The 15,139-nt window shown below is 36.2% G+C and overlaps 2 protein-coding genes across 3 annotated transcripts in view; one reads left to right on the forward strand and one right to left on the reverse strand.

Moving 5' to 3' along the window:
- LOC129721164 (protein canopy homolog 4-like) overlaps positions 1-15,139 on the forward strand; it is a 124,647-nt gene that overhangs the window by 46,338 nt on the left and 63,170 nt on the right. The gene's annotated exons all lie outside the window — the stretch shown is intronic.
- The window catches only part of LOC129721163 (apolipoprotein D-like), a 34,051-nt gene continuing 21,439 nt past the window's right edge, over positions 2,528-15,139 (reverse strand). Inside the window, exons 4-5 of one of the 2 annotated variants that reach the window (XM_055673417.1) lie at positions 3,087-3,293; positions 2,528-2,790 (exon numbers count right to left, since the gene is read on the reverse strand). In XM_055673417.1, coding sequence (XP_055529392.1) covers positions 2,674-2,790; positions 3,087-3,293 — 324 coding nt within the window. In that variant the 3' untranslated portion in view covers positions 2,528-2,673. Of the gene's footprint in view, positions 2,791-3,032; positions 3,294-15,139 lie in introns of both variants that reach the window. The other variant, XM_055673418.1, reaches the window with a different exon arrangement.

A 15,139-nucleotide genomic window follows, 5' to 3' on the forward strand; every position in this document is an offset into this window, starting at 1 on the left:
TATGAGGTGGAGTTTTCTGACAATACTATGTCGTTTGAGACTGGTATATTTTAGGGACGTAGTATTGAAGGGGGATGGATGAGTGATGTAAGCCTTTATAAATTTTAAAATTATCATTTAATTCGGAGTTACTATATTAGCGTTTTTTTATATCTTATGAGCGTGGTTAGGAGGGGGTGGGGAGAGGGGGGGGGGTTGCAACAGTGGATCTCTTCTTCTCAAATTCCTAAATTCCAAAGTCGATCACCGTACCAATTTGTATACGTGGGTCCTCAAATACGAAGTATTTTCCTATCATACGGATTTTTTTTGTATGCCATTTATATGCTATATGGGACAGATGTATGGTGAAACCCTTCTTGATTTGGTTATTTGCCACGGTACACTCGACGTAGCTCCACCTAAACGAGCGACATTTATCAAGATTTACTACCAAAATGCTCGAGGCTTATGAACGAAGTTTGACGACTTTTTCTGACTGCGGGTAAGCCGTCATCATCTTGACGGAGATTTGACTGAAGGATGATATAAATAAACAAATTCTATCAGTACTGTGTATTCAGGGAGGATCGCATTCTTGAAGCGACTGGTATAGAGCGAAAAGGAGGTGTTCTTATAGATGTCAAGAATTCTATTAGTTCCACCCTCTGTTCGGTTCGTATCGATGATAGGCTAGAGCATCTTTGGGTTAAGATTGACTGCATTGAACAAGCTGTTAGCTTGGACGTGGTTTGCTTCCCCCCGAGATTATCGAGAAACCGCTCTGTCATAGCTGTGCGGTGATTTTAATCTTTCAGGTGGTTTCGCCCAAATTATATTTACTGAATCATCACTGTAACACTTTTAATGATTATATGACGATTCTCCAAACAGCTTAATTGAAGAAGAAAGCACTTGAACCGAATGTTTGACTTCCTATTTGTGAATGAGGAGTCTGTATCGATGTGCAACCTTACAGAGCCTCCTGAAGCGCTGATTTCCGTCGGCGTTTCGTATCTCCATGTCCACACCTGCCCTGTACGGGTCCCATAAGCTCCAGTGAACCACTAGGCGATCAACTTCTTGACTTCACAACCATCAATTTTTAAGCCCTGAAAGAAGATCTTTTGTCTGTAGATTGATCACCAGTTTAAAACGATTACGGTGTCAACAGGGCAGTTCAATTCTTCAACGCAGCTTTCACACAGCTATTACCGAGATTCGCACTACCTCTTCGCCCGATAATGTCACCTCCGTACACCAAATAAACGCCTTCGCTATCTGAAGCAACATCGTTCTACAGCTTTGAGATAGTACTCAAATAATCGTAATTCCCCCTCAAATCAGAGGTCTATCGAAACGAGCACCAAATAAGAACTCTACAATCGGACCTCTATGGACGTTACGTGCTACAAATGCAAAGTACCCTAAAAACTCAGCTAAAGCGGTTTCGGGACTTCATTGATGAGAAGCGGAAGGATTCTACCATGGTCTTCCCTCAAGTATGTTTTTGGACTCAACTCGGTAACAGAATTGACGTGTCTAAGTGTATTTTGAGATATTGATTCCGGGCAGCAAAGTCATATATTTTGCATGAGAAACATGGGTTCTTTTCTAGCAGATCCATTGTAACGAATCTACTACAATTTACATCGTTGTCCTTCAAATCCATAGCACAAGGGTATCAAGTTGACACAGTCTACGCCTACAACCTGCGACAAAGTTAGTCAGTTGGATCATCACGATGGCGGTGGGTCCTCGAACCTTGTCCGCTGATTCGAATCGTGCCTAAGCAATCGGCGAATATCTGTTAAACTAGGTCCCATAGAGTCAAATGTAACCGATCAGGTGTTCCGCATGGTAGCAAACTAGGGTCACTACTAGTCACCATATTTTTCAACAACGTCTGTCTAGTCGACGACTTGAAAATTTACTTGCTAATCAAAATTTCTGTCGACTGTCAGATTTGACGAAATATAACTGATAGATTTAACGTTCTAGGAGTTATGCTCGACACAAAGGTAAACTTGCGAGAATACTACAGCCACGTAATCAGTCAGTATATGTACTACAGCCTAGCGCGATCCGTTAATAAAACAGCTGCCGTCGTGTGGATTACTTTTCACAGTACCTGGATTATGAGGATTGGAAAAAAAATATCAGTCAAAATTCATTACATAGATACGCTTTGAGACTGCTTCCTTGGAGCAATCCAGACTCCTGGGAATTGGCACTCTTGAAAAACGACGAAAAAATAAAATTCCGGCATGTGGCGAATCGATTGATTGTCATCGTTAAATATTCATGACAGCAAAGCCAGACGGCCGGAAGACACTTAAGGTTCCGCCATTGAAAGATTTATTTTCGTTTCGCATAATTGCTTAGTGTAATCCCAGCAGAATGATACTGTTTGGTCCGTTAAATTGCCGAAAGTACCATCAAATTGAGCTTTCGTTCGAACGTGATTCGCAGGATTTTATTGAATGAATGGCGATCGATATTATATTTCTGTACTGACAGAGACAAAAAAAATTCACGCATTGTTGGCTTGATGTGGATTCGATTGCCTTTATTTTACCGGTAGAGTCAAGCACATGGATAAAACTTGTCTTCTATAGTCTATGAGTTGAGTTTGAGTAAAAAAAAAAACAGGTCCTCAGCGGTCCGTTACCGGTCGACCGGGTCAGGTCAGGTTCAAGGAAGCCATTCAGCGTCCGGATTCGGTTTCATGGTCAAGCGCTCGGCTCGATTGCCGGTTGAGGAAGAACCGCTGCCTTGCTCTGTGCTGGAATCCGCATACTGGTGATAAATCTGCCATGAAACCGGGGAGAAAGAGAGAGGCAAATATGAAATCATTTTTACTCTTATTACAAGATGAAGAAATACGATTAACCCTCTCAAGAGCTTCCTGTGCTTTTCACTGGCGAATTCGCTGATGTAAACGAGTTTTTGAAAGGGTTAGTCAATTTGGAGATACTCAATAAACCGTAAAAAGCGCAACGAAGTAAATCGCACAGAGCGTAGAAGCCAACTACAAGAAGCATGAAACTAACTGAAAGCTGATGACGTGTACTACAGTTGGATGAGGACGACTAGAACAAATTAACCTTTTTGCCTGCGTTCACGGCGTACTCGAACCCGTCGCCGATCTTTTCACCGGCCTTGCGAAACATGTTGGCAATGTTCTTGGCCGAAAAGGTATCCGGATCGATGTGGATGTTCCAGCCGGCCTCTCCCTCCTTCGGGCAGCCAGTTTGGTTGATTATGCTCAGGTCGAACGGATCCACCGAGAAGCCGGCCAGTCGGTTGCGGATCTGCAATAAAATAAAATAAAATAAAATAAAGTAAAATACGATATGGTTGAGTGGCGATTCCACGTGCCGGTGCTTTCCATAATACTTTCGAACGTTGGGTTGGGATTTTTTTTTCAGCTGCGTCTGGTTAGATTTTTGCGAATTTTTATCACGTAATTCCTGAGAGGATTTGGACATTACTTTACGGCGTTTCCGAAAGTTACGGTTTTAACGCTCTTCTGGTGAGTGTTATTTTTACGCCGGTAAGCATGCTTGAGTTGGTTGAAAGAAATGTGATTAGGAAATAATAAATATAATTGAAGTGTTTTTTGGGCATTTCTTAAATCTAAGACTCACAAAAAATGATTTGAATATGCAGACTACCGAGCATTTAATTGTTTGGCAACCTTTCTACAGGGCGAATGTGACCGAGTAATCGTTCACCAAGGGTACAGGAAGCATTTTGCGAAACAAACAACCGCGAGCATTTGGGTGCTGTCTTGAAGGTAGATAGTGAATAAAATATGCATGTTCCGTTTGATGTTGCACAACTGTATGCCTAACAGTTCCGACGGGGAGGTAACCTGAGAAAAAAATGAGCCATAACGATGATGGTTTTTCTCTGGGAAAGTTTTGTCTCTGTTTGTGTGCTTGGTTCGTTTATTTTATTGGGTGACTTTCTGGTCTGGTGCACTTGGGTCTTGTTTGCATGAGATAAACTCAACGTGGACCGGGATGGTATTTGAGGTGAACCCAATATGGGTTTGAAGTGAAAATTTTTAACCATTTTAATTGTTTCATGGGTAAAAGTCGCCGTTGATTAAGTGCAGTTAATACAATTACTGAAAATAGATTGAAATGTTTTTTTGCTAACCTAGCCGTTTTCATCAAAAAGTTCACGTAAATGTGTCTTTTCTTCACACATTTATAAAAAATACTGCATAAATTGTCTTTATTAGCAAATTTAATTAAACAATCCTTACTACCATGCAAAATAAAACAAATGATGGTGTTTTTTGCCAGTAAATTTGTCTCAAAAAAGGGAAACTTATTATACACAACTTTGTCGAACTTGGTGTTAGACAGAATTCAGTTGGGCTAAGACACTCGGTGAAGCGGTTTCAATTACACTGTATTGAAAGCCATAGCACGGAAAGTAAGTCCACGTAATATGTGCATGCATATTTAACAACGAAAAAGCTTTCCTAGCGGAGCGCGTGCATGCAAGCAGACATCAACTCGTACGTATTCCAGCCGTATTTTCTCGACGAGGATATGAAAAGCTGAGCGGAGGCTACACCGTATGATAGCAAGTTTACGTCGAAATTACGATACCACCCGTTCCCTTGTGACGGGAAAATGTACATAATCCTGAGGGGATTACCTTCGCAAAGCTATAAATATTTCACTACCGGGCTAGAAATGATGAAAAGCATTGTCCGGTGCGAGAAAAACTGATGCGTGCTGGTGATGTTATAACATTTTGCCTAGGATAGACGAGCGCATAGGTGCTATAGTTCTCCAATGTGAGTGCAACATGACCGACAACTTCTTTATGAATAAGCTTTTTTTCGTGTATTCACTGCAAAAATGTATAAAAATGTTTTCTCCTAGTTTTATATTTTTTTTCAAAAACTCGGATTCTTTAGTAAACATTATTGCAAAGCTAACCCGATCAGATGAACAAAACCAAAATGTAACATAAGCTGTTACTAAAATTCTCTCAGGTTGTGTTTTAAATTTGATCCCGTTAGTGGTTAAAATAACAGAAGTTATAACAAAAATGATTCTACTTGTATCAAACCCATATCAAACTTTGTTAATAAAGTAACAGATTCCTAACAAAATAAGATAGTATATAGAACAGTATAATAACAACTATTGTTAGAAATAACATGTTTTGCCTTTCTCCTAGAAAGGTATAGCAATCACTTGCAAAACCGAAAGTATAAAAGTGCTCCAAAGGGCCGAATGGCATATATCACTCGACTCAGCTCAACGAGCTGAGCATTTTCTGTATGTGTGTGTGTGTGTGTGTATGTGCAGATTTTTATTCTCACTCACTTTTCTCAGAGATGGCTGGACCGATTTTCATGAAATTAATTGCAAATGAAAGGTCTTGTTGCCCCATATGACCCTATTTAATTTCATTGTAATCGGATTTTTAGTTTAGAGGTTATGTTTAAAAATGTGAAAATCATGGAACATCAATATCTCAGAAACTACACAACCGATTTGGTCTCAAAATCAATTTAGAAAGTTGGTCTCAAATTGGTCTAGCTGCCTCAGAAGACCCTATTGAATTTTATGAACTGTAACTTCATTTGTAATGTGCCGACTTGTGAAAATCACGAAACTTCATTATCTCAGAAACTACACAACCGATTTGATTATTATTATCAGATGAGCGGGCTAGTTAAGGGTTAACTGATGAATTATGATTGAACACGTGGTTTCAAAGTTTGGCTGCCCTACACGTTCCCATTTCATTTGATTATAATCGAACTAAAGCAACCGTTATGTATTAAATTGTTAATAAAACAACGAAAGTCTATTATCTCAAAGATTACATGACTTATTTGAACATAACTAGTGTCATACGAACGAGTCATCTCTCAAACTTACAAATAACAAACTTCATAACAATTTGATATGTGGCTCAAAAGTTATGGAAAGAAGAGAAATTCAAAGACTATTTAAAACTATACCTGCTTTGATCGATATATGTGGCCTCAACATAATTTGAATGTGGTGTCGTACTATTTGAACGTTCCAAGTTCATTGATTCCTTGCGGTTTGTTTGAAGTCTGCAAATGCACGACGAATCGGCCATAGGATATGATCAAAGTCAAATAACAAATCGTTTGAAATGATTGGTTTCATCGAAATGACAACATCCTCGTCTTTTGGCTTCTGTACATCGCCTTAATTCTGAATATATTCATATTGGGTGGTATTCTGTCATTATCAGCAGACTTTCTGGCATCAATCTGACACCGGAAATACCCATAATGGGAGGTATTTTTGGTTGTTTTCCAGAAACTAAAAGTGGTCGTCTTTTAATTCAAAATAGTGTCCAGGGTCAATGTTTGGTTTCTATGCATCGTCACGTTTACGGAAATATCCATATTGAGTATTATTCGGTCATCACCGACTGTTGCCTAAAAGTTGCCATTTAGAAATTCAAATTGGTGCCTGAGGTCAATTGTTAGCTCCTTGCATCATTCTGGTTCCAGAGATACTCATATTGGATAGTATTTGTTTATTTTAGGCTGTTTTTCACAAACCGGTAGTCGCCATCTTGGATTTCAAAATGGTATTTAGGATACTGGTTAAAGAAAAACTCATATTGGGTGATATTTGGTCACTTTGGACTGTTTTTCAGAAGCCGAAAGTCGTCATTTTGGACTTTAAAATTGCCTGTGAAATCAATTTCTGTCAACTGGGCGTAATTCTGGTTCCGAAGACATTCATATTGAATGGTATTTGGTCGTTTCCGGCTGTTTGCCAGACACCGGAAGTCACCATCTTAAAATTCAAGATTGTGTCTGTGATCAATTTTTAGCTTCTGTGCATCTTTCTGGTTCCAGAAATACTAATATTTAATGGGAATCGTCCATTTCAGGCTGTTTTCCAGAAACCGGAAGTTGCCATCTTACAATTCAAAATGTTGTCTGAAGTCGATTTGTGGCTCCAGTGCATCATTACGGTTCCGGAAATACCCATATTGGGTGGTATTTGGTCATTTGCCGCTGTTTTTCCGACACCGGAAGTTGCCATTTTGGAATTCATAATGGCATTTGGAGACAATTTCTGCATTTTGAACAGCATACTGGTTAAAGAAAAACTCATATTGGGTGGTATTTGGTCATTTTCTGCTGTTTTCAGAAACCGGAATTCGCAATCTTAGAATTTAAAATGCTATCTGTGGTCGATTTCAGCTCCTGTGTATTATTCTAGATCCGGATATTATTATATTGGGTGGAAATCGGCCATTTTCGGCTGTTTTTCAGAAACCGGAAGTTGCCATCTTACAATCCAAAATGTTGTCTGAGCTCGATTATGGAACATATTTGTTACCACTAAAAACATTCACCTGCCAATATGGTTCCATTTAGTTGATTAGTTCGCGAGATGTGCAAAAATTTGTGAAGAAACATGTACTTCCAGAAGAGGGAGGGGCGTCAAACCATTATGGACATATTTGTAACCTCTAAAAACATTTACATACCAAATTTGGTTGTATTTTCTTGATTGGTTCTTGAGCTGTGCGAAATTTGTGTTTCATTCTCATGGGATCCCTCCCTTATAGAAGAGGAAGTCGGGTTTCAAACCATTATGCATTTGTTACCACTAAAAACATTTACCTGCCAAATTTGTTCCATTTGGTTGATTAGTTCTCGAGATGTGCACAAATTTGTGTTTCATCCAACTATTATGGACATATTAGTTACCCCTAAAAACATCCACATGCCAAATTCGGTTTCATTTGCTTGGTTTGTTCTTGAGTTGTGCAGAAATTTATGTTTCATTTGTATGGGACCCCTCCCTTCCAGAAGAAGGAGGGGTCTCAAACTATCATAGGAACCTTTATCGGAATCAAAAACCCCTACATACAAATTTTCACGTCGATCGGTTCGGTAGTTTTCGGGCCTATATGGATCAGACAGACAGACAGACTTGACTGCATTTTTATATGTAAAGATTACAACATCAATATTTTAGAACCTAAAGAGTGAATATACATTTATTGGATTGAAGCGTTCATGTAAATCTATTTTTACAAATAAAAAATTGAATGAGAAAGGCTGGGTCTGACCGCTAGGTGGATTAATTTAGGTTTTTTTATTTATTCTCGTATGTTTTTCCGTCGGTCTAGCTCCACCACTATTGTTTTTGTGCCAATCACCGACGCCCGGGGAGGCGACTCCACCCAGGACCCTAACTTACGACCCGTTGATTAACGGATCGGCGCCAACGGCTTTACTTTCTCATGCGATGGAAGGGGTGATCCCAGAGATTTTTCGCCTCAGAAAATCTCCCGGTGTCGGCTAGAATTGAATCTAGACTAGTTGGCTTGGTTGTGAGTGGATCAGGCCACCCCACAACCAACTCCTTCTTCTTTGTGCTACACTGGGGTACTAACCCTCTCAGAATCTTTGTTATCGGCTTAATTGTGATCGTCTCACCATTTTCGTGTCGCCTATTATTTTCAAACCCTTAGCAAGCAATATAATTTTAGAACAACCACGAATTAGCTACTTAACTTTTTAGACCTCTACTTACATATCTATGCCTGCTGGCGTTGATAGTTTGTGTTAGATAGTTGAAATTTTTACCTCCGTAATGCCCAACGGGATACCCGTGTAGGTACCCACAAATTGAAATTCCTGTAACTTTGACAATTTTTATCCCATTTCAATAGTTAAAGCACAAAAAGATTTAGTAACTTTTCCATTTTAAAATCAGTGTCAGCGGTGCCCCAAAAGAATTTCCTCAATCCCGGAAATCCGGTTTTCTAGGAAACTGTTCCGAAACTGAGGAATTTTATGATTATTTGAACAGATTTTTACAATTATAAGTTCAAAGATAATAAAACTGCTTCCACAGACCATTTTTAAGGTGGAAATAATAAATAATACAATGTCACATACTATCCAATATGGATATTTTTAGAACCGGGTTCATATCGAGAAACTAGGAAGCGACTCACGAAGCCATTTTGGATTCCAAAATGGCGACTTCCGCTACCCGGAAGTACCCATCGGGTATATCTGAAATCGGAATGAAGCCCAGAGACTGAAAATTAACTTCAGACGTCATTTTTAAATTTAAGATGGTGACTTCCGGTTTCAGATAAACGCTGAAATTGTCCAAAAACCATCATATGAGTACACGGCGCTCCCACAGACCATTATTTAAAAAAAAAATGCACCAAAGAATCTGAGTACACCATTCGATTCGTTATGACGTCCAGAATCTCTGGTCAAAATTTTAAAAATCATCGTACAGTACATTTTTGACTAATGCTCTTTTGATGGTCGTAAAGTACAAACAAGTGATATAAAAACGACGAAATACTTATTGTAAAGCACTTTTTTCAACCACCGTTTTATGAAATAACTTTCAAAATAGTTTATACACATTCCAAAGGTTATATTTCAAGATATTAACCATTGGTGGAAAGATTTAATTGAAAATCCCACAGTGCACAGTGGTCTAAACTGGAAAACTCGTGATCGTTCTAGATTTGACTGTGTAAAAACTGATTTTGTGTACTAAATGTCTTCAGCAAAATTGTTTCATAGAACAAGGCCTTACTTTTGGCGTTTTTAGTTTTTCGATCAATCCACCTAACACTCAAATAAAAAAAAAATATTTTTTCTAATTTTCAATATATCAGATAGATTCCTTCAGCAAAATTGTGGAAAATTTTAAAAGAAAACCAATTGCTGAATACTGCGATGCCCTATCTGTACGTTGGACACGACAAAATAGAGTTTTTTTGTGGAACACCCCTCCTTAAAATCAGTTTTTGCCTTTCTCCTAGAAAGGTATAGCAATCACTGGAAAAACCAAAGGTATAAAAGTGGGTCGAATCTCGTATATCAATCGACTTAGTTTGACGAGCTGAGCATTTTCTGTATGTGTGTGTGTGTATGTGTGTGTGTATGTAACGCTCTCCCAATCTCACTCGATTTTCTCAGAGATGGCTGGGCCGATCTTCATGAAATTAATTGCAAATGAGAGGTCTAGTTGCCCAATAAGACCCTATTGAATTTTATTGCAATCGGATTTTTAGTTTTGAGGTTATGTTTAAAAATGTAAAAACCACGAAACATCATTATCTCAGAAACTACTCAACCGATTTTAACAAAGTTGGTTTAAAATGAGCGAGCTACTTATAAAAACCTTAACTTTTGAGTTTCATGAAGATTTAACGTGTGGTTCAGAAGTTATTTAAAGAAACGTGTTATGGAGAGTGTTTAATCTCACTCATGTTTCTCAGAGATGGCTGAACCGATTTCCACGAAATCAGTGTCAAATGAAAGGTCTAGCTGCCTCATAACACTCTATTGAATTTCAATGTAATCGGTCTGTTACTGTTACTGTAATGTATCAAAATATGAAAATCACGAAACTTCATTATCTCAGAAAGTACATACCGATTTGAACAATATTGGTATCAAATGAACGGGCTAGTTAAAGGTTAATCGATGAATTTTATAGTGATTTAACACGTGGTTCAAAAATTGTGAAAAGAAACATGTTCTGGTGACTTTTCAAATTTACTCGTTTTCCCAAAAATGGCTGGACTAAATTCAACAATCTCAGTGTCAAATAAAAAGTTTTGCTTTCCTATAGGTTCCCATTTTATTTGACTATAATCGTATTTTTATTCCAACCGTTATGTATTAAATTAGAAAAACAACGAAAGTCTATTATCTCAAAGATCACACGACTTATTTGAACATATCTAGTGTCATTTGAACGGGTTGTCTCTCAAACTCACAAGTAAGAAATTTCTTAGCAATTTGATACGTGATTCAAAAGTTATGAAAAGAAACGAAATTCAAAGACTATTTAAAACTGTAACTGCTTTGATCAAAACATATGGCCTCAACAAAATTTAAATTTGGTATTGTGCTATTCGTACGTTCCTGGTATTGCTCGTGATTGAAGTGTACGAAATTCAAAGTCATTTCTTTTATTTCGCTATTTCTTCAGCACGAATATTTTACTCCTAATTAATATTTTTTTTAACTTTTTGCCTTCCTCCTAGAAAGGTATAGCAATCACTTGCAAAACCGAAGATATGAAAGTGCTCCAAAGGGCCGAATGGCATATATCACTCGACTCAGTTCGACGAGCTGAGCATTTTCTGTATGTATGTATGTATGTGTGTGTGTGTATGTACAGATTTTTATTTTCACTCACTTTTCTCAGAGATGGCTGGACCGATTTTTACGAAATTAGTGTCAAATGAAAGGTCTAGCTGACTCATAACATCCTATTGAATTTTACTGTAATCGAACTGTAACTTCGTCTGTAATGTACCGAATTGTGAAAATCACGAAACTTCATTATCTCAGAAAGTACACAACCAATTTGATCAATAGTATTATCAGATGAACGGGCTAGTTAAGGGTTAACTGATGAATTATAATTTAACACGTGGTTTCAAAGTTTGGCTGCCCTATACGTTCCCATTTCATTTGATTATAATCAAACTAAGCAACCGTTATATATTAAATTGTTAATAAAACAACGAAAGTCTATTATCTCAAAGATTACACGACTTATTTGAACATTACTTGTGTCATACGAACGAGTCATCTCTCAAACTTACAAATAACAAACTTCATAACAATTTGATATGTGGTTCAAAAGTTATGGAAAGAAGAGAAATTCAATAACTATTTAAAACTATACCTGCTTTGATCAATATATGTGGCCTCAATATAGTTTAAATGTGGTATCGTACCATTTGAATGTTCCAGGTATCGCGCGTGAGTGAATTGTTCGAAATTAAGAGTCATTTCTTTTATTTCGCTATTTCTTGAGCATTTACATTACGTCAAATTTCATATTTTATACTCCAATTACAACATCATTATTTTAGAACCCAAAAAGTGAATACACATTTATTGGATTGAAGCGTTCATGTAAATCTATTTTTACAAATAATAAGTTTGAATGAGAAAGGCTGGGTCTGACCGCTAGGTGGATTAATTTAGGTTTTTTTCTATAATTTTGTCTGTAAAGGTTAAAACAATGCGAAATGTTCTAAGATATTATTCATTTAACTAAGATTCTCTCAAGACTTTATAAAATTTATTGTTCTGATAATCATAGGAAAAGTTATAGACAAAAAACTGATTTTAAAGAGGAGTGTTCTACAAAAAAAAATCTATTTTGTCGTGCCCAACGTACAGATTGGACATTGCCCAATGGTCCAGAAACCAAATTTAGGGGGAAATTTGGGTCTAGAGCTCTATAGCAACATTTTAGAGAGAAACTTTTTTCTAAAAAGTTGTTACATATTATAAAGCGCTTACTGGAAAATTACCCAAAATTAGGGTGACCAACATTTTCGATGCAATCAAGTATCCAACTATTTTATCTTTGAAGATAGAAGAACAATTCGTTCTACAATGTTATAGCTCCATTAATTTCAAGTAACTTTGTAAAAAAAAGTTTTTCTCTATCTTTGAAAATAAACGATTTATATTGAAAAAACACATTTTACCCTCTAACTTTTTTATTTCAAGTTTCATCTCAAAACTGTCTTTGAACGACTTTCAGAGCTTTCTAATAGAAACAATTTGCAATTCTGACATCGTAAATATCTCAATTTTTCTCAAAGTTATTAATATTTTTCATCAAAAAATATGCGTTTTTCATCTGTATTTCATTTTTTTTGGGGCAAACATAAAAAATATCTCTTGGTTTCATTTTGAAGAACATACTTGATTCTATAAATTGAGAAATTTTAAAAATTTGTTATATTTTAAATTCGAGTAAACTCAACTTAAAAACAAGACAAAAATTTCAATAATTTTATACATTATGCATATGAAAACACCCAGATTTATTTTTTGGTATTTTTTCTCATAACTAGGAATAATTACCTTTAATTTGATCCAAAAAGATTGGAAATCGATCAACTGGTTCAAAAGTTATGAATTTTTTAAAATTAAATATATTGAACACAGTCGTTTTTTATGGTCACCCTATTTCGAAGTTTGTCACGCAAAGTGCTTCAATTGTGTTCGAAATCGCAGGGATAGGGTGACCATAAAAAACGGCTATATTCGATGTATTTTATTTAAAAAAAATCATAACTTTTGAACCAGTTGATCAATTTTCGATCTTTTTGGTTCAAATTAAAGGTAATTACGTCTAGTTATGAGAAAAAATACCAAAAAATAAATCTGGGTGCATGTATATGCAATTTATTGAAATTTTTGTCTTGTTTTTAAATTGAATTTACTCAAATTTAAAAAATAACATATTTTTAAAACCTCCTCAATTTATAGAGTCAAGTATGCCCTTCAAAATGAGACCAAGAGATATTTTTTATGTTTGCCCCAAAAAAAAATGACATACAAATGAAAAACGCATATTTTTTGATGAAAAATATTAATAACTGTGAGATATTTACGATGTCAGCATTGCAAATTGTTTCTCTTAAAAAGCTCTAAAAGTCGTCCAAAGACAGTTTTGAGATGAATCTTGAAATAAAAAAGTTAGAGCGTAAAATGTGTTTTTTCAATATAAATCGATTGTTCGTAAAGATAGAGAAAACTTTTTTTTACAAAGTTACTTAAAATTAATGGAGCTATAATATTGTAGAACAAATTTTTCTTCCATCTACAAAGGTAATAAAGTTAGATACATTTTTGCGTTGAAAATGTTGGTCACCCTAATTTTTGATCATTTTTAAATAAGCGCTTTATAATATGTAACAACTTTGTAAAAGAAAGTTTTTCTCTAAAATGTTGCTATAGAGCTCTAGACCCAAATTTCCCCCTAAATTTGGTTTCTGGACCATTGCGCATTGCAGTATTCAGCAATTGGTTTGCGATTTCCGGTTACTGGAAGAAAACCAAAATTGGCCGAGTACCACGGAATATGAGTATTTCTGGAAAAAAGTATGATACCTTGACAGCGGAAATTACCTCCAGATGTCATTTTGAAATTTAATTTCAAAATTGACCAAAAACCACCTCATATGAATATATTCGGATTCGGGATACTGCTAAACGACACCAGACAAATCGGAACTCATCACCTTAAAGTTCAAAATGGCATGTGAAATTGATTTCCGATCCCTATGCATTATTCTGATTCTGAAAATACCCATATTAGGTGGTATGCAGTCATTTTTCTTTTTTTTTTCCAGAAACCGGAAGTCGCCATTTTGATTAAACTATGCAAAATTTTTGTAATTGTTCATTATTTCAATAATGCATAGTTACAATTATGTAAAGCGATTTTAATATGAAAAGTACAAATATAAGGTGAATTGGAGTGAAGTAAGCTTTTTCCGGAAACATGGATGAAATATGTGTTTCCTTAGTGTGGAACCCCTCCCCTTCCAGAGTGGGAAGGGGTGTCAAATCATCATAAAAAACATTCCTTGTACTCTAAAATCCTCACATTTCCATTTGCTTGATTAGTTCTAGAGTTAGGTAGGAATTTGTGTTTCATTTGCATGGGAGCCCTTTCTTCAAAGAAGACCACCGTAAAAATATGTCTTGCTATTTCAATCCTCCTCATAGCAAATTTGGTTCTAATTGGTTGATTTTTTCTTGAGCAATATAGAGGAGGGAAGGATTTCGAACTACCACATAAATATTTCCTGCTCTCAAAAACTTGGAACGGCAGACTACCCAACACTATTAGCGTGCCAAATTTGGTTCCATTTGCTTGATTAGTTCTAGAGTTATGTAGAAATTTGTGTTTAATTTGTAAAGGATTCTTCCCTTCTGGAGAGGGGATGTTTCTTGCTTCCGGAAAACCTTCATGCCATTCGGTTTCATTTGCGTGATTAGTTCTTTCTTCATTTCTTCAAAACAAGAAGAGTTAGAAGAAAAGAGTCTACGGATTTTTTTTGTGATAACATTATCTATAACTTTTTTAATGACACCATTTCACTGAAGTACATGACTGTTCCGATCAAAAACATATTGGGACTTTTGGTATATTTAATATCTTCTGAAGATAGTATGTCAATTAAATATTTGGAGTATTTGGAGAGTAAATTAGAAAAGTTTTGAGCTCATCTTTCGACAATAACTCGATCTATGTAGAAGCTATCTGTTTTGTGTCTTCTTTCAAGTTATGTGTTTTGATGATATTAA

Source organism: Wyeomyia smithii, chromosome 2, assembly GCF_029784165.1.
Source record: "Wyeomyia smithii strain HCP4-BCI-WySm-NY-G18 chromosome 2, ASM2978416v1, whole genome shotgun sequence".
Lineage (NCBI taxonomy): Eukaryota > Metazoa > Arthropoda > Insecta > Diptera > Culicidae > Wyeomyia > Wyeomyia smithii.